The sequence below is a fragment of the Lissotriton vulgaris genome, chromosome 3_1, assembly GCF_964263255.1.
Source record: "Lissotriton vulgaris chromosome 3_1, aLisVul1.2, whole genome shotgun sequence".
NCBI classification, from domain to species: domain Eukaryota; kingdom Metazoa; phylum Chordata; class Amphibia; order Caudata; family Salamandridae; genus Lissotriton; species Lissotriton vulgaris.
The window spans coordinates 1,584,288,054-1,584,306,071 of NC_141689.1; the positions used below are offsets into that span (position 1 = coordinate 1,584,288,054).

General features: G+C 48.7%; 1 protein-coding gene across 1 annotated transcript in view; it reads left to right on the forward strand.

Annotated features, from left to right (window-relative positions):
• Positions 1-18,018, forward strand: part of RAD23B (RAD23 nucleotide excision repair protein B) — a 366,676-nt gene that overhangs the window by 231,334 nt on the left and 117,324 nt on the right. The window contains exon 5 of the mRNA XM_086962076.1: positions 15,040-15,092. Within this exon, the coding sequence (XP_086818202.1) occupies positions 15,040-15,092 (53 nt within the window). The remainder of the gene's footprint in view (positions 1-15,039; positions 15,093-18,018) is intronic.

Genomic DNA, 18,018 nt, shown 5'->3' on the forward strand with positions numbered 1-18,018 from the left:
CCAGGCCTCTGCTTCTGCTCCTTATTACGTAGTTGGAGGAAAAATTTCCAACTTCTTCCACAATTGGCAAAAAATAACTACGGATCGTTGGGTTCTCCAACTGGTTCGGTTCGGGCATACCCTGGAGTTTGTGGACACTCCTCCTTCAAACCCTCCACGTCCCATGCCACACAAGAATCTTCATCTTCTTCAACCGGAACTCTCACTAATGCTTCCAAAAGGAGCGGTAGAGAGAGTCCCTAGAGGTCAGAGGGGGAAAGGATTGTACTCATGGTTCTTTGTGATACGAAAAAAGGAGAAGAAATGGAGACCTATACTGGATCTAAGGAACCTCAACACATACCTCAAAAAACAATCCTTTCGGATGGTATCCATTCAGGAGGTGTTACAACTCCTCAATTCCAGGGATTTCATGGTGTCCTTAGACCTCCAGGATCCCTATTTCCACATACTCATCCACAAGAGTCACTGCCAATACTTAAGATTCACTGTGGCGGGCAGACATTACCAGTTCAGAGTGTTGCCTTTCAGCCTAAAGTCGGCGCCACACATTTTTACGAAATGCCTATCTCCAGTGGCAGCCTACCTTCGCCAACAGCATCACCAGGTATTCCCCTACCTGGACGACTGGCTCATCAAGTCCCCTACTCTAGAAGGCGTGAGCAGGTCTTCCAACGCCTGTCTTCAGCTCTTCGAGAAACTAGGACTTACACTAAATCAGGAGAAGTCAGTACTACAGCCCTCTCAACAGCTCACTTTCCTGGGGGCAATTCTGGACACACATCAAGAGAAGGCCTTTCCATCTCTGGAACGTCAGGCCAAACTGAGGTCTCTGGCAGCAAACCTTCAGCTCAAAAAGACCATCAAGGTGCGACTTTTCAAGTCACTGCTAGGAATGATGTCCTCCAACATCCTCCTGATTCCACACTGCCGCCTTTGTATGCGTCCCTTACAGGAGGCACTGTCAGCCCAGTGGATTCAAAGTACGGGATCCTTCGACGATCGACTCAGAATCACCCCGTTCATGGTGAATGCCCTACACTGGTGGCTTCAACTAGAAAATCTGAATCAAGGCCTACCATTCCTGCTTCCGGTCTCCCCACACGTGATAACAGATGCATCGTTAGAGGGATGGGGTGCGTTCCTGCAGGAACTTCAGATACATGGTCAGTGGTCGCCAGCGGAGAAACTACTCCACATCAACCTGTTAGAACTGAGGGCAGTATTCCTGGCTCTTCGAGCTTTCCTGCCCAGAATCAGGAACTCCCCAGTGCTTGTGAGGACGGACAACACCACCACAATTCACTCCTTAAACAAGCAAGGGGGAACTCGATCCATGAAGCTCTCTCAAGAATCGCAGCAAATTTGGAAGTGGCTACTCCAACACAACATCTTGCAGACAACACCCTGGCGGACTCCCTAAGCAGGCAACGCTCCATCTGCCACGAGTGGGAGCTAGACCAACATGCCCTCGACGCGGTGTTCGCCAGGTGGGGCAGGCCTCCCCTGGATCTGTTTGCGACAAAGATCAAGGGTTTCCCCTGATCCCCAGGGTCCTGCGGAAGATGAAAGCAGAGCATTGCACTTTGATCCTGGTAGCCCCAGCGTGGCCACGCCAACACTGGTTTACAGAACTCCACCTTCTATCTCTGGAGCCTCCGATTCCTTTCAAGCCATATCCACATCTCCTCACCATGAACCAGGGGCAAGTCCAGCATCCAGATCTGACATCTCTCAGATTATCGGCTTGGCTCCTGAATTCAGAGAGTTCCAGGACCTAGATATCCCTCAGGACTGCAGAGTTGTCCTAGCCCGGGCCCGGACTGACAGTATCAATAAGACATATTCCCTTAAGTGGAAGAGATTCTGTTTATGGTGTAAAGCTAACAATCTGCACCCGTTCTCGTCATCTCCGGCACAACTGCTGCCCTACCTGCTTCACCTAGCCAACTCGGGACTGGCTCATGCCTCCATCAAGGTCCATCTGGCAGCCATATCTCGATTCAGACGTTCTTCGTCTGGTGCTTCTCTGTGGTCTAATAGACTAATCAAGCAGTTTCTAAAAGGCTTATTCAGGACTTATCCTCCAGTGAGGCCTTTACCACCTACATGGCAGCTCAATCTTGTCCTGGCACAATTGATGAAGCACCCCTTTGAGCCGATACATAAAGCGGAGCTCAAATATTTGTCATGGAAAACAGCTCTCTTGCTGGTTCTCACGTCGGTAAGGAGTGTGAGTGAGTTACAGGCCTTCTGCATTCAAGACCCGTTCCTTCAGTTTAAACAGGACAGAGTCATTCTACGGACTAATCCCAAATTCATTCCGAAGGTATCGTCTGCTTTTCATCTGAATGAACCTATTCTCCTGAGATCTTTCTTCCCTAATCCATCCTCTCCAGCAGAAAGATCCCTAAATTCCTTAGATCTGAAGAGATGTCTGAAATTCTACCTTCATAGAACAGAACAATTTCGCAAATCCAACCAATTGTTCATTGCCTTCAGCAGGCCCAGGAAGGGCCTCCATTGACAAAGCAGAGCATCTCAAGATGGATATCTGCATCTATCGCCTTCTGCCACCAACAGGCGGGTCACCCTCTGCCGGTCAAGGTCCGGGCTCATTCCACTAGAGCGGTTTCCACATCCTTGGCGCTCTTTTCTGGGGTGCCCATTGTCGACATTTGCAGAGCGGCGACATGGAAAACTCCACATACGTTCACCAAGCATTACTGCTTGGATTCTGAACTTATGAAGGATGCAGCAGTGGGACAGGCGGTGCTCCGTCATCTATTCCATTAGAGGTGAGCCTTCTTCCTTTCATCCCACCTTTCCTATCCTACTGATTGCACATTTATTATCTTGCTACTGTTTGCAGTTTCTTTTTTTGCACTATTGATAAGTTATCAGGTGTCTTACATACTATGTTATGCGAAATGTGCTGCCTACTACTTGCTACTCTGACTCAGGCATGTGAATCTATGAAAGATACCCATAATACTGGATAAGAAATGCGTTACTTACCTGTATCTGCAGTTATCCAGTATTGGTATCTTTCATAGATTCACATGCAACCCACCCGCCTCCCCTGGAAGGGCTCACCTTGGTTCTCTCAGTAGGTACTGCTTAGCACGGTGCTTACGAAAATCTGAGGGACTAGGGCTCCTTCCAGGAAGGCTCTAGAGGGTGGTAGTAGCTGATTGGCTCCTGGCCAAAGTTTGGTCCTTTTCTCAAAAGGACTCAGGCTACTAATGTGAGACCTCTGGCCTATTAGTTTGTATGTATGTCTCTAGGACATTACTATTTTATATACCTGGACTCCCACCCCGACGACGGGGAATGATTCAGGCATGTGAATCTATGAAAGATACCAAAACTGGATAACTGCAGTTACAGGTAAGTAACGCATTTCTTACTGCGACAGAAACCCACTTTCCTATACCCACCCCTTCCCAATGTACCCCACACCACTCTATCCAACTCCACTCAAACCTATACCACTCCACATACCCACTCCACTCTACCTCATTTTACTCCAATCTATCCTACCACAATCCACACAATCTATCCCACTCGTATCTACCACGCTCCACCTTACTCCTCTCAACAATACTCCTCTCCAATCTACTCCACACCACCTTACTGCACTCCATTCTTCTCTAATCCTCTCTACCATAATACATACCGCACCGCTCCAATCTGCCCCGCACCGCTTGAGTCTGCCCCGCTCCAGTCTGCCCTACAATCTACTCCACTCCATCCCAGTCTACCCCACACTATTCTGATGTAATTCCCCCAATCTAGCCAGCTCCAAACTATCCCCACTCCTTTCCATTATACCCAGTCTACCCCTCTCAATTTACCCCACTCCAATCTACTCAAGTCCACTCTTTTCCACTTCCATCTACCCCACGCCACTCTTCCCAATCTACTCCACTATAATCTACCATAATGTATCCTACTCCGATCTACCCTACTCCTACCTACTTCACTCAAATATACCTCAATCTACTCCACCCCAGTCTACCTTAGTCTCCCCAAATTCAATCTACTCCACTCCAATTTAACACAATCCACCCATCTTCATTTTACCCTACTTTACCATACTCTACTCCAATCTGCCCCACTCCACTCGGCCCCAATCTACCCCACTCACTAAAGTTTAGGCATGCTGAACAGCAGCCACAGTGATGTACAACATGGCTAAAACACTTTGCCCAAACCAATAGCTCTCGCATAGGCGAGACCTGTTGCTTTGCCAATGCTTATTCAATATGGCATTGCTTGGGCTCTACAAGTGGCCCATGCATCTTCTTTTAGACTGTCATCATGGTCGACCAGTTTACATTTAGCCTCCAGGACCAGCGTGTGTGTCCCCCATTTATTTGTGCTTGTGCACAATCTAGGATTAAATAAGGATGCTTTGAGAATTGGTGCCGGCCAGCTGTGCGTTCCTGCTTGCCCATCTCCCAGAGTAGTGCTGCCCTGCCCCTGCTGATTTTAAACCCTCTGGTCGATCTTACAGCTATTTTCTAATATAAACTTGCCTAATCGCCCTTTGGTGTTCATGGTTCTGTGCCAGTGATGGCCCATGCTGCTCCTTTTCCAGATCCATAATAACACGCAAATACGTATTATTATTTTTTTTGTCTTAGTTGTTGCGTAAGCCAAAGAAGGGCTGTGGGCTCTGGTTAGACAAATAGCGTGATGGGATCACATGATTGTCAACAAACAAAGCTTATGATAGTGCAGTTCAACAACCGCAATATAATCAGTCCTGTGCCACCCTTATCAACCGCCTCCCCCTATTTTCAGTCCAGACCCTTATTGGAAGGCTCACAGCCATTCATTTCTTATCAAGAAGTGGCTAAAAAAGATCAAGTATTATGGTTCCCAACTTTGTAACAATTCTGTACATGGTGAACTCTCGCTAAGATTCCCATACTTGATTGATGCAAAGGGACGCGCTGTTTCAGAGTTGCCAAGTCTGTTGTTTTTCTTAAGTTTGTTAATTATTTGTCTCTGAAGCAAGACGTGTTTCTCTACTTCAGAAACATCCATGGTGGAGGCTCATAGGTGCAGAAGAGATTTGCTCTTATAGTTGTGAGGTACATATCTGTTTTGAATAAACTAATGTAACAGATAAGTTGCTTAGTAAATCACTTCTTCCTTTGTAGATAATTACCAGCCCTCATCTGTTAAATAGAATAATAAAATCATTTTGTAGAGTGCCTAGTTAGTTCTAACGAAGTGTCCCAGTGCTAGGGACTCATTCACCAAGAAACACATGCACTGGCGTTGCCAATAGGTCTCGCAGTAGGAAAGTTGGAGCTATTACAATTGCAAATAACAATGCATTTTATTTTTGTTTTCATTTTAAAAACATAAAGGGCTTTGTCATTTACAAAACCAATAGCTCCAACTTTTCTACTGCGAGACCTATTGTGCACTGCACAGTGTGGGTGAAAGTGGCACTGCGTGTGTGTGAGTGGCTTTGAGTGAGTTGCGTTGCGTGGGTGAGTGGCGTTGCATGTGTGAGTGTTGCGTGGGTGAATGGCGTTGTGTGGGTGAGTGGCGTTGCGTTGCGTGGGTGAGTGAGTGGCATTGCATGGGTGAGAGTGGCGTTGCATGTGTGAGTGGGCTTGCGTGGGTGTGAGTGGCGTGTGTCTGAAAGTGGTGCTGTGTGGGTAAAAGTGGTACTGCGTGGGTGTGAGTCGATTTGCGTGTGAGTGGCGTTGTGTGAGTGGCGTTGCGTGTGTGAGTGGCGTTGCGTGTGTGAGTGGCGTTTCGTGTGTGAGGGCGTTGCGTGTGTGAGTGGCGTTGCGTGGGTGAGAGTGGCGTTGCATGGGTGAGAGTGGCGTTGCATGGGTGAGAGTGGCGTTGCATGGGTGAGTGGCGTTGCATGGGGGTGAGAGTGGCGTTGCATGGGGGTGAGAGTGGCGTTGCATGGGGGTGAGAGTGGCGTTGCATGGGGGTGAGCGTGGCGTTGCATGGGGGTGAGCGTGGCGTTGCATGGGGGTGAGAGTGGCGTTGCATGGGGGTGAGAGTGGCGTTGCATGGGGGTGAGAGTGGCGTTGCATGGGGGTGAGAGTGGCGTTGCATGGGGGTGAGAGTGGCGTTGCATGGGGGTGAGAGTGGCGTTGCATGGGGGTGAGAGTGGCGTTGCATGGGGGTGAGAGTGGCGTTGCATGGGGGTGAGAGTGGCGTTGCATGGGGGTGAGAGTGGCGTTGCATGGGGGTGAGAGTGGCGTTGCATGGGTGAGAGTGGCGTTGCATGGGTGAGAGTGGCGTTGCATGGGTGAGAGTGGCGTTGCATGGGTGAGAGTGGCGTTGCATGGGTGAGAGTGGCGTTGCATGGGTGAGAGTGGCGTTGCATGGGTGAGAGTGGCGTTGCATGGGTGAGAGTGGCGTTGCATGGGTGAGAGTGGCGTTGCATGGGTGAGAGTGGCGTTGCATGGGTGAGAGTGGCGTTGTGCGTCTGTGAGTGGCGTTGTGCGTCTGTGAGTGGCGTTGTGCGTCTGTGAGTGGCGTTGTGCGTCTGTGAGTGGCGTTGTGCGTCTGTGAGTGGCGTTGTGCGTCTGTGAGTGGCGTTGTGCGTCTGTGAGTGGCGTTGTGCGTCTGTGAGTGGCGTTGTGCGTCTGTGAGTGGCGTTGTGCGTCTGTGAGTGGCGTTGTGCGTCTGTGAGTGGCGTTGTGCGTCTGTGAGTGGCGTTGTGCGTCTGTGAGTGGCGTTGTGCGTCTGTGAGTGGCGTTGTGCGTCTGTGAGTGGCGTTGTGCGTCTGTGAGTGGCGTTGTGCGTCTGTGAGTGGCGTTGTGCGTCTGTGAGTGGCGTTGTGCGTCTGTGAGTGGCGTTGTGCGTCTGTGAGTGGCGTTGTGCGTCTGTGAGTGGCGTTGTGCGTCTGTGAGTGGCGTTGTGCGTCTGTGAGTGGCGTTGTGCGTCTGTGAGTGGCGTTGTGCGTCTGTGAGTGGCGTTGCGTGGGTGTGAGTGGCGTTGCGTGTCTGAAAGTGGCACTGCGTGGGTGTGAGGGGCTTTGCGTGGGTGTGAGGGGATTTGCGTGGGTGTGAGGGGATTTGCGTGAGTGAGTGAGTGGCATTGCGTGAGTGAGTGAGTGAGGTGTTGCGTGGATGATAGTGGGCTTGCGTGGATGATAGTGGGCTTGCGTGGATGATAGTGGGCTTGCGTGGGTGTGAGTGGCGTTGCGTGTCTGTAAGTGTTGCTGTGTGGGTGAAAGTGGCACAGAGCCTTTGATGTGGCCTGGCGCAGGAGAAATGCTGCTGCTGCTAATTAAATATAAAAAGTGTTTAGGGACTCACGGCTGCCGAGAGTAACAAGGCAGTGCTGGGAGGGGGGCTGCACACCAACTGAAGTGCTCTGGTTGCACGGCCTGCGGGCGGCCGTGTGAAGTGATAAGCCTTTGAAGTACACAGGCATGCTGTGACGGAGGTGTGGGAGGTCTGGCAGGGAACAGATGGCCTGGCTGTGAAGCAGGGGGCGGGGCAGCGCTGGGGAAGCCTGTGGGAGGGTGATTGATGCCTTTGATGTGGGGAGGGAGGAGAGCCTTTTGCGAGCCTGCAGGATAAATGCTGCCGATGCGCGTGCATGTTTAATCACGTGATTCACGTGAACTTAAAGAAAACCGCGGCTGAAAGCCCGTGGTTTGAAGAGGATTTTGCCGACTTGACTTCTCCCCATTTCCCATTCCTGCGGAATGGTAAAGGCGAGACCTAAAAAACAATACAGCATACTGATGAGAACACAATCAGACCAACCTAAACAGCCAGGTTTTTAGATTTTTGCAGAGTAATAATTTCCTGTCTGATTTGAAGAGGGCGAGTTCCACAGCTTAGCTGCTAAAAAGCTAAAGGAGCAGCCCCCACTGTGGGCTTTCTTTGTAGTCTGGATGCAAGCCAGCAAGACCCCTGCAGATCTTAGGTTCCTTGCGGGAGAATAGGACTCGAAAAAAGCAGTAGCACATGGCATTATAGGCGAGCCTTTTCTTCATACGTAACCAATGCAATTTTGAGAGTGCAGAGCCCATGGAAGCCAGTGTAGGAAGATTCAGCAGCAGATGGGCTGCCGCATTCTGCACACGTTGAAGTTTCATCAGCAGAGACTGTGAGACTCTCGGGTATAAGACATTGCAATAATCTAGCCTGTATGTAACTAGAGCCTGGACTACTGACTTCCTGGCAGATTCGGGGAGGAGGCCAAGGATCTTTTTAAGAGTTTTTAGTATCCCAAAACACTTGCCTGCTACAGCTGTGATCTGGTTGTCAAAAGTGGAGTAGATTGGGGTAGCGTGGAGTGGGGTACATTGGCGTGGAATGGGTATTATGAAGTAGTTTAAAGCTGGGAAGTTGGGAATATTAGCGTGGTAGCTTGGGGTGGAGTGTTGTAGCTTGGGGTGGAGTGTTGTAGCTTGGGGTGGAGTGCTGTAGCTTGGGGTGGAGAGTTACTTCTGTAGTAGGGGATCTCCGTGTATAGTCATAATCTTTTGAATAGTCCCGCCCATGTGCGTGGACACCAGAGCAATCAGAATAGTTTCTTAAGTTGTCTTCTTATGCAGTCCTGCATAGACACTTAAGAGAAAATCAAAGACAAATAATGCAGCCTAAAACTACAAGGCTACATTGTCCAGCACTTCATCTTGATGTGAAAAGGATAGCCAAATAATATTACATTTAACGCACTTTGCAAAGTTTCACACTCCGAGAAACTCCCCTTCACAAAAATCCTTTGTAATGATGGAGAGGAAGGGTTGGACAGACCAGCCCCATAGGCTGCCATTATGTGTCTGGAAAAGGAACTCTCCGGAGACCCTCGGTATCCCAGGATGCACAGCCAAAGGCCTTTTACTTTCAGTTCTTTTTTACGGCTCCTGCTAGCAGGACCCTGGAGCATTGAGCTCTACCCTTTTGGGTATAACTTCAATTTTAGGCACATTTCCAGTGTTTTGAGTGTTTCACTCGCCGTCTAAGGTCTTCCTCTTGCTGTATTTGTTTAACCAGTTTTGCCACCTCTTTCTTGTCGAAATGCCAGCTTTATTCGACAAGTGCCTGGAGTGTGGTAGGAAGAAAGCTAAGTCTGACCCCCTTAGAGTATGCATACTCTGCCTCCCTTCCACCCATGTCCCCCGACTCCTGTGAGATCTGTCACTCTTTCTCTAGGAGGACCCTGCGTGACAGGGAGAAGATTAGTCTCCAAGGCCTGGAGCAGAGGAGACATCAAGAGACAGGTGGGACTTCTGGGCATGGAGGTACTCGGTCATCGTCCTCTGCCCGTGCATCGGCTTCTGGGGGGCTCCTCAGTCAAGAAAAGGCCCAGAAAAGGCACTGGTCCTGGTCGATGGCTTTCGGCGTCGAGAGGTATGACCACAATATGTTCCCCGTCGACCCAGGGCTCTGGGTCGAAGCGACGTAGTTTATCAACGTCGAGGTGTAGGACGTAGAGACCTCGGACGACGTCAGCGTCGAGGACTTTACCTGTGTTGACACACCATCGACGTTGTGATGTGTCCCGAAGGCGCTCCCCGTCAAGGCGACACTGCCGTTGACGCGAAGATCAACGTCAAGGAAAGGTAAATCGACGTCTAGGCGTAGATTTGCGACGTTGAGGAGTTCGTCGACATCTAGAAGATTGACGTCGAGGGATGAGAAGTCTAAGAGGTTGATGTTGAGGAAGGAAAATTCGACGTCCAAGAGGAAGTCGAGGCCCAGGACAGTGTCTAGTGCCTCTGTGGTTAGTGTTTCATCTTCTGAGAGTCCCCGGTCGCAGCGACACCGACACTCATCTGCAGAGAGGTCTGCCTCCAGAGCATCCTCCCAGAGAAGAAGAGGAGAGTGCGTGAGTCACTGGAATCTGATTATTCACGGACCTATTCGCCCTCGAGGCCAAGGACACCTACGCCTCCTCCGCTTCCTCTGCTTACTCGGAAACCAACTCCTTCTCCTTCTCCACCACCTCTGCCTCCTCCTCCGCCTCCCCGGCCTCCACAGCCACAACCTGGGGTTCTGGCTCAGCCTCCTCCGCTTCCGCAGCCTCCGGGGTCGGCAGTTCCTGCGATGCCCAGAAAGCCAAGGTCATGATCCAGAGGGAGGCATCGCTCTCTCAGTGAGCGTAGATCCTCGACGAGGTCACATCGTCGTCAGCGGAAAAGGTCACGGGCCCGATACACAAACACATCCAGTGACTAAAGGTATTCTCCCACTTTATCTGACTCTCCTCCTACAGTGTCACCTATGGATGACATTGTGACATTCTAGGATGTGCTGCTGGGGGGAGGGCAGCTAAGTTAGGGATCACATTGACGGTGCCCACTCCTTCCACCTCTGTGATCTTCGAAACATTGCAACGCAGACATCTCTCTCGTCCTTTGCTGCCTTTGGTGCCAGGACTGGAGGAACCGGCCATGGAGCTGTTTCTGATGCCGGCCTTGGTGAAGTCGGCGCCATCTCGACTTCAAAGGAAGTACAGGCCCCCGGAATCTGATCCAGCGTTCTTCAGGTCAGATCCTGTCTCGGATTCTGTGATAGTAACTGCGGCTAAGAAACAGCATTCGACTCCGGCCAAGGAAAGCCGTCAAATGAACTCAGCTGGACGGAAAGTCTGCTGTACGGCTGCCACCTCGATGAAAGTGGCATGTGCCTCGGCGCTCTTGGGTCGCTGTGACCGCTCTTTGTGGGAGTCCCTGCAACAGTTTATTGGCCTCCTCCTGAGGGATAGGCGAGAAGACTTACAGGAGATTTTGAACGATGGCATGATGGTCTCAAACCAAGCCATCAGCTCGGCGGCAGACGCCTCTCTGCTGGCTGCTTATGGTTACTGCCATGGCATCAATTTAAGATTTCATTAATGGTTGCGCCTTACCTCTCAAGCCAGAGGCACAACAGAGGATCGTGATTTTGCCGTTCTCTGGATCTACCCTCTTTGGGATGCATGCGGATGAGGAAATGGCCTGCATAAAGGTGGAAGTAGAAACGCTGAAGGCTGTTGGTTTGGAAAAACCAAAGGAGCAGCGGAAGTTGATCCCTCCTTTCCAGAGACTGTACTCTTCCCAGAGGCGTCGACAAGGTCAACAAGCTGGCCAGCAGCAACAACAGCAGCAATAGCAATACCAGCGACAGCCCTTCCAGAAGCGTCAGAGGGGTAGAGGTGGCCAGCAGTCCTCCTTGGTGAATAAGGGCCCGGCGGGTCTAAGTCCTGAGGAGTTACTTCCCCCTCCTCGGCCGTTGCCCGCTCCGATGGGGGGGGGGGGCGTGGGGGCGGGGGGGGGGGGGGGGAAATCATGAAGCGTACAAAATTACTTGGCAGAGTGGCGAAAAATTACTCCGGACAAGTGGGTGCTGAATATTGTTTGCAATGGGTAGTCTTCGTTTTGTCAACCCTCCTCCAGCAATTACACCGGTTCATTCGCAGAACCAGCTGCGCGAACTTAAAGCTGAGGCCGATACCCTGTTAGGAAAAAGGGCGACAGAAGACGTCCCTATGTCTCAAAGGGGAAAGGGTCTATACTTCAGGTTCTTTCTGGTACGCAAAAAGGACAAAAACGAGTTCAGGCCCATTCTGGATTTGCGACAAGCAAACAAATGGATTCGCAGGGAGAAATTGTGCATGCTTTCTTTGCACCAGATTTATCCTCTGCTGCAAAGAGGAGAATGGCTTTGCGCAATAGATCTGCAGGATGTGTACTTCCATGTGCCCATTGCACGGAAACACCGGAAGTTCCTGCGCTTTCTAGTCTGCACCAATGACTATCAGTACACTGTACTACCGTTTGGACTGAAGTCTGCACCCAGGACTTTTTCAAAGTGCATGGCAGTGGTGTCAGCTCACCTGAGAAAGAACAAGGTGTTTGTCTACCCATACCTGGACGACTAGTTGATCAAAGCCTCCACCTTCCAGGAAGCGCAATTGCACTTCAACAGGACGGACGTTCTGTTGAACCAGTTGGGTTTGCACATCATGTCCAAGTCCATTCCGACTCCTGTCCAGTGCCTGCAGTACTTGGGAGCCTCCATCAATACTCTCTCAGCAAGCGTGTCTCTGGAGGAGCGACGCTTATCGATTCTTCGGAAGGCTCAGGCTCTCATGACTGTTTCATCTATGACAGTGAGGACTGTGTCTTCTCTTCTGGGGTCGATGGTCTCTTGCATCTTCCTCACTCCATATGCCCGCCTCCACATGCGGCCGCTGCAGGAATTTCTGGAGGATCAGTGGGACCAGAAACGAGGGAGTTGGTACGACAGGATCGAACTCTCTACACGCTCAACAGTCCCTGGGATGGTGGTGCTCAGCAGAGAATCTCCTCAAGGGGGTTCCATTCCACAAGGACATTCCCATTCGAACTATCGTGACAGATGCCTCTCTCCGCGGCTGGGGAGTGCATTCGGACCATCTACAGATCCAACGAACGTGGTCCCAGGCGGAATCCACAAATCACTTCAATTTTCTGGAACTCAGAGCTGTTCACTTGCTGCTGAAGGCCTTTCATCCATCCTTCCGGACCAACTCCTTACTTGAACAGACTGACAATACGACCACAATGTATTACCTCAACAAGCAAGGGGGCTCGAGATCGCGCACACTGTCACAAGCAGCGCAGGCGATCTGGCACTGGCTGCTTGCCAGAGGACTGACTATAACAGCTACTCATCTGCCGGGTGTACAGAATGCTCAGCCGGACGCACTCAGCACGCTGGTCCAAGAAAACCACGAGTGGGTTCTAAACGATGAGGTGCTGGAAACCGCTTCGACAGGTGGGACACTCAAGAAATAGATCTGTTTGCCACCGCCGAAAACAGAAAATGCAGAGACTTCGCCTCCAGGTTTTACCAACCGGGGACTCTGGTGAATGAGCTATGGATCATCTGGTCAAACAGCTTTCTGTACGCTTTTCCACCCATTCCCCTGATTCCGACAGTACTCATCAAGCTGTCTCAGTCCAGAGCACCAATGAGCCTCTTTGCTCCGGAGTGGCCTATGCAGTGGTGGTGCACGGACCTGCTACACCGGTCTCTCAAACCCCTGCGACGTTCGGGGGCAGATGGTGCACCCCAACCTCTCATTGTTGAGTTTGGCAGCATGGCTCCTGAGAGAGTGCAATATGGACACCTGAATTTGCCTGACAATTGCATGGAAATACTCAAGGAGGCCTTCCACAAGGACTTACTATGCCTACACGTGGAAGAGGTTCTGCATCTAGTTCACGTCCAAGAACTGTGATCCTACCACCTGCAAGGAAGATGTCATCCTTCCATACCTTCCATACCACTTGCATTTGGCTCAATCTGGCCTTAATTTCCATTCTATTAAGGTTCACCTCGCAGCATTAACTGCGTATAGGAAATGCCCTTCACAAACATCCTTCTTCCAGATTCCTGTAATTAAAGATTTTTTTGAGGGATTGAAGAAGTGTTTCCCCCTATTAGGCGTCCTTCGCCTTCCTGGGAGCTGAATGTGGTGCTGTCTCGCTTGATGAAGGAACCTTTTTAACCTATTCATAAGGCTTCTCTACAGCATCTGTCCTGGATGACGGCCTTCCTTGTGGCTATTACATCGGCCCGCAGGGTGAGTGAAATAGAGTCCTTGTGTTGCCAAGTACCTTACACTGTACTTCATGCTTCTAAGGTAGTGAGGCAAACTCACCCTAAGTTCCTCCCTAAAGTGATTTCTGGTTTCCATGTTAATCAGACGATAACTTTACCTACGATTTTTCAACATCCTTCCACTCCAGCGGAGAGGTCTCTTCACTCCCTGGATGTTAGAAGAGTGTTGAAATTCTACTTGGATAAGACCAGAGACATACGTAGGTCAGACCAATTGTTTGTCAATTTATTGATCGGTCAGGACTGGTCTTGCCACCTCAAAACAGTCCATCTCTGGGTGGATTCTGTCCTGTATCCAGTTATGTTACCAAAAAGCTAACAAAACCTTAGGGGGTAAGCCTAAGGCTCATTCCACCAGAGGCACAGCGGCTACAACGGCTTTGCTGCGAAATGTCCCATTGCAGATATCTGTAGGGCTGCCACTTGGAAGTCGGTCCATACCTTTGCTAAGCACTACTGTCTGGACTCTGATGCCAGAGCAGACGCTCAGGTTGGGCAGGCTTCGTTGAGAAATCTATTTGCACAGAAGTGATATCTGTTTCCTCCTCCGCTGGTTTGGTTTGTTGGGATGGGCTTGCCATTCTATTCACAAGATTATGACTATACACAGAGATCCCCTACTACAGAAGGAGTAGTTTCTTACCTGTAACTCCAGTTCTGTAGTAGGGGTATCTCTGCTATAGTCATAAGCTCCTGCCCTCCTCCCCAGTGGATTAAGAGATAATGTACTATATGCTACAGGCCTGGCTTTATACACCTTCAAAAAGAACTGAAAGTAAAAGGCCTTTGGCTGTGCATCCTAGGATACCGAGGGTCTCTGGAGAGTTCCTTAAAGGCACGGTATCCCTTTTCCAGGCACATAATGGCAGCCTATGGGGCTTGTCTGTCCAACCCTTCCTCTCTATCATTACAAAGGATTTTTGTGAAGGGGAGTTTCTCATAGTGTGAAACTTTGCAAAGTGTGTTAAATGTAATATTATTTGGCTATCCTTTTCACTTCAAGATGAAGTGCTGGACAATGTAGCCTTGTAGTTTTAGGCTGCATTATTTGTCTTTGATTTTCTCTTAAGTGTCTATGCAGGACTGCAGAAGAAGACCACTTTAGAGACTATTGTGATTGCTCCGGGGTCCACGAACATGGGTGGGACTATAAAACAAGATTATGACTATAACGGATACCCCTACTACAGAACTGGAGTTACAGGTAGGAAACTACTCCATTTCTGACGTCGAGTCACTGCCTGTAGAGGTTTACCTGTCCTTGCACCTACGTTTCCATTTACTACTACTTTCATTATCTACTGTTTATTTTTTATAAAACAAGATTTTTTCCATTAACGAAACCTGCTTCAAAAGGAACTGCATTTGTTTTCTTTATTTGCTGTAAACATACTTAGGTTTCATGCTTTTTAACTTTTTTTTTACGTATTTTGTTTTGCAGCATACAAAGCGAACCTCGGGCGTCCCTTTTTGAAGATGCTACGAGTGCACTTGGTAAGCTTAATGCTTAAGCTATTTGTGTTTTTGTGGTGCTAGTATGGTCTGTCCTCTTTGTGACTGTACAGTCCAGGTGTGTCCCAAAAAACTGCCTATGTTAAATGTACATGTATAGTCGGTCAATTTTAGTTTGTGATCAAGCAGTTGGCCAGTGATTACATTGACAAATGCAGAAATATTAGGCTGCTAGCTCATTTGTACAGACTCTCCAGGATATTGCTGCATAAACCATGAAATTTATCCCCACAATTCGAAATTTTGCAGCACAATATTGAGTTTTTAGCTTCATTTTTGCGCCACTTTTAACTACAGTTCATTAGTGTGGCATATTTTTGTTTTGGATTTTAGTGACAGCTGTTAACTGCAACTGAGAAGATGGTTGGAGCGCAGACACAAATGCACTCCCTTACACCCATGCATTCACATGCACCCACACACATTCACAACACTCACTCAAAAATACGCATATATTCATACATACAAGCACCCACCAAATAGTTGTTAAAAAAACAAGCATTTGCAATGCAATAGGTCTCGCATTTGCGAGAGATTGAGCAATTGGCATTGTAAATGACAACGCCTTTTATTTATGTTTTGAAAACTTGCAAATGGTGTGTAAATGCACACTTTGTACTTATAGAAGCAAGGCTTAGCAGTAAAAGAGGCGCAGTTACTGCCAGCCTTGCTTCTCGTAAGGACTATAAACACTGCTTGCACATTTTCAAAGCACATAAATAAAAAGCATTTTCATTTACAATGCCAATAGCTCAAACTCTCGCAAATGCGAGACCTTTTGCATTGCAAATGCTTGTTCTTTAAAGTAAAAGATTTAGTTTCACTATTTAAACCGTAAATGCACAAGGAAAAAGACTACACCTCCGATGGCTTCCGAAACCCATCCAAAGCATAAAAGATGATATTTGGAATAAAGCAAAGCAAGGCAGCTTGTGGTGCACTGAAAACGTGATATTAATGTGTATTATGTTACAAACATCTGAGCGTATGCTCAAACCTGGGGAGGTGTGAGGATGCATGTGAATCTATATACCACAACAGGTGCAAACCGATAGTTATGGCTAAGTGAAATTTTCTGTTTGCATATTGTGTAGCTGTAGATCACATGTTAACAGACAGAAAAGCATGAATGCCTACATGTAATGCTTTGTGAGTGTGCGTTGTGTAGGCCATGTTGCAGCTTTACAGATGTTTGCAAGTGGTATGTTGCCTAGGAACCCACTCGTATCCTTGGTGTAACACTCAAATTTGAATAACTATCCATCATGCATGGCCCAACTTACAAATAGGATTTCCAAAAATGTAAATGTAAATGTAAATTGATACTTGTATAGCGCACTACTCACCCGCAAGGGTCTCAAGGCGCTTGTACGAATACCGCTGTGGAACCCGTCCTGGCTTTCCCTGTGAGGCGTCCACTCCTGGGCACCCCCAGGGTGAAGGCCAGGCATCCTTAGCGTTGTGGGGGCCGTTGTCGAGATTAAGCAAGCTATTGCCCAGAGTTGCAGAGTGGGACTCTATGATTAGAATAGGCACCGAGGCGAGAATTATCAGGTCCGTGGAATTTTGAGCCCAAGACCCGCCAAGGTGGGGAATTGAACCCTGGTCCCGGGCTAGACCTCTGCATCAGGGTTTGCCGCTCTAACCATTGAGCCACACTTCTCCACACAAAAATGGGCTTGAAAAAAATAAAAAAACACAGAAAGTTGTCACGTCTCCAGATGGATTTTGTATGATAAATGCAATACACAAGGGCTGTGAAGTGGGTCCCATGAGCCGTGTGTTAATGACATTAAGGTGTCATAAAGGGACTGGTGGCCTTCTCTGTATAATAACTCATTAGACACGTGTAAAATTGTCATTTAGGTGCATGTCCATTTACAGTAGAATGTACTGCCATGGTGCTCTTGCCTAAATGGATGCATTTAATAATAGCCTCTTGGGTGATTGTCTCAATTTCCACAGTACATATGGAACCAGTGATCGTGCAGGAAAATCGTAGGCAAATATTCCAGACCAATTAATTGAACATTTTTCACGGGTAGCAGAAGGCGAAGGTGGGTTTGGGGGGGAGAGGGAGCGCCTTTTGTGTCCCCATTTGCATTCCTACCCAAATTGTTACCATTTTTGGCGATTGGCTCTCCAGAGAGCATTCACCTTCTGAGTCCACCTCAGTGCTTGTAGATGGGGCATGCCATAGCGCGAAAAAAATTAGCAGCCATAGCAACTATTTACCTGGTCCAATTTAGCAGTACACATTATCAACTTCCAAAGACTCAATAGCCGAGTCGTCAGTGCTTTTGTTTGCCCCTGTGAGCGGCAAGTGATCGATTTACAACAGTAAATAATATCTGAGGTAGGTATTTACACCCTACCACATTAACCGTCTATCAGCTACCGCTGCGCTCTACCATCTTGTAGGTAGGTAAAGTAATCTGCCAATGATGCAAACCATTCGCACGCATAGAGATTATTCACTCCACCACAGCAAACTCCAACAAAACGTCCTTGTGGCGTATTTAGGAGGATAAATGTGTACATTTTCCAAAATGCCCATTAAGGATTACAAAGTTTTTGCTGTTTTTGTGCTTGTTGTCTAGTTAAATATACTTTGATTTGGGAATTTTCCACTTTGTCTTTATAGAAGATGGTTTGTTTTGTACCGGTGCCTCTAACCCGCCAGATTTTCCAGACAACCCGAACTATGTAAATGAGTGCAATTTGCATTCAGGGCTTGTTTTGGTAACCAAGCTGCTCCCCCAACCCTCTTCCCTGCTCGTAGAAAGACGCGCTGCAAGACAGGAGCCCTCTCTCAAAGGCGCCTGCATTCTCCATTCCGAGACTGAGAGGGAATGTAGCTAATGCCATACAAATTACAGATGTGAAATAAAGGCTCTCTATCGGGTTC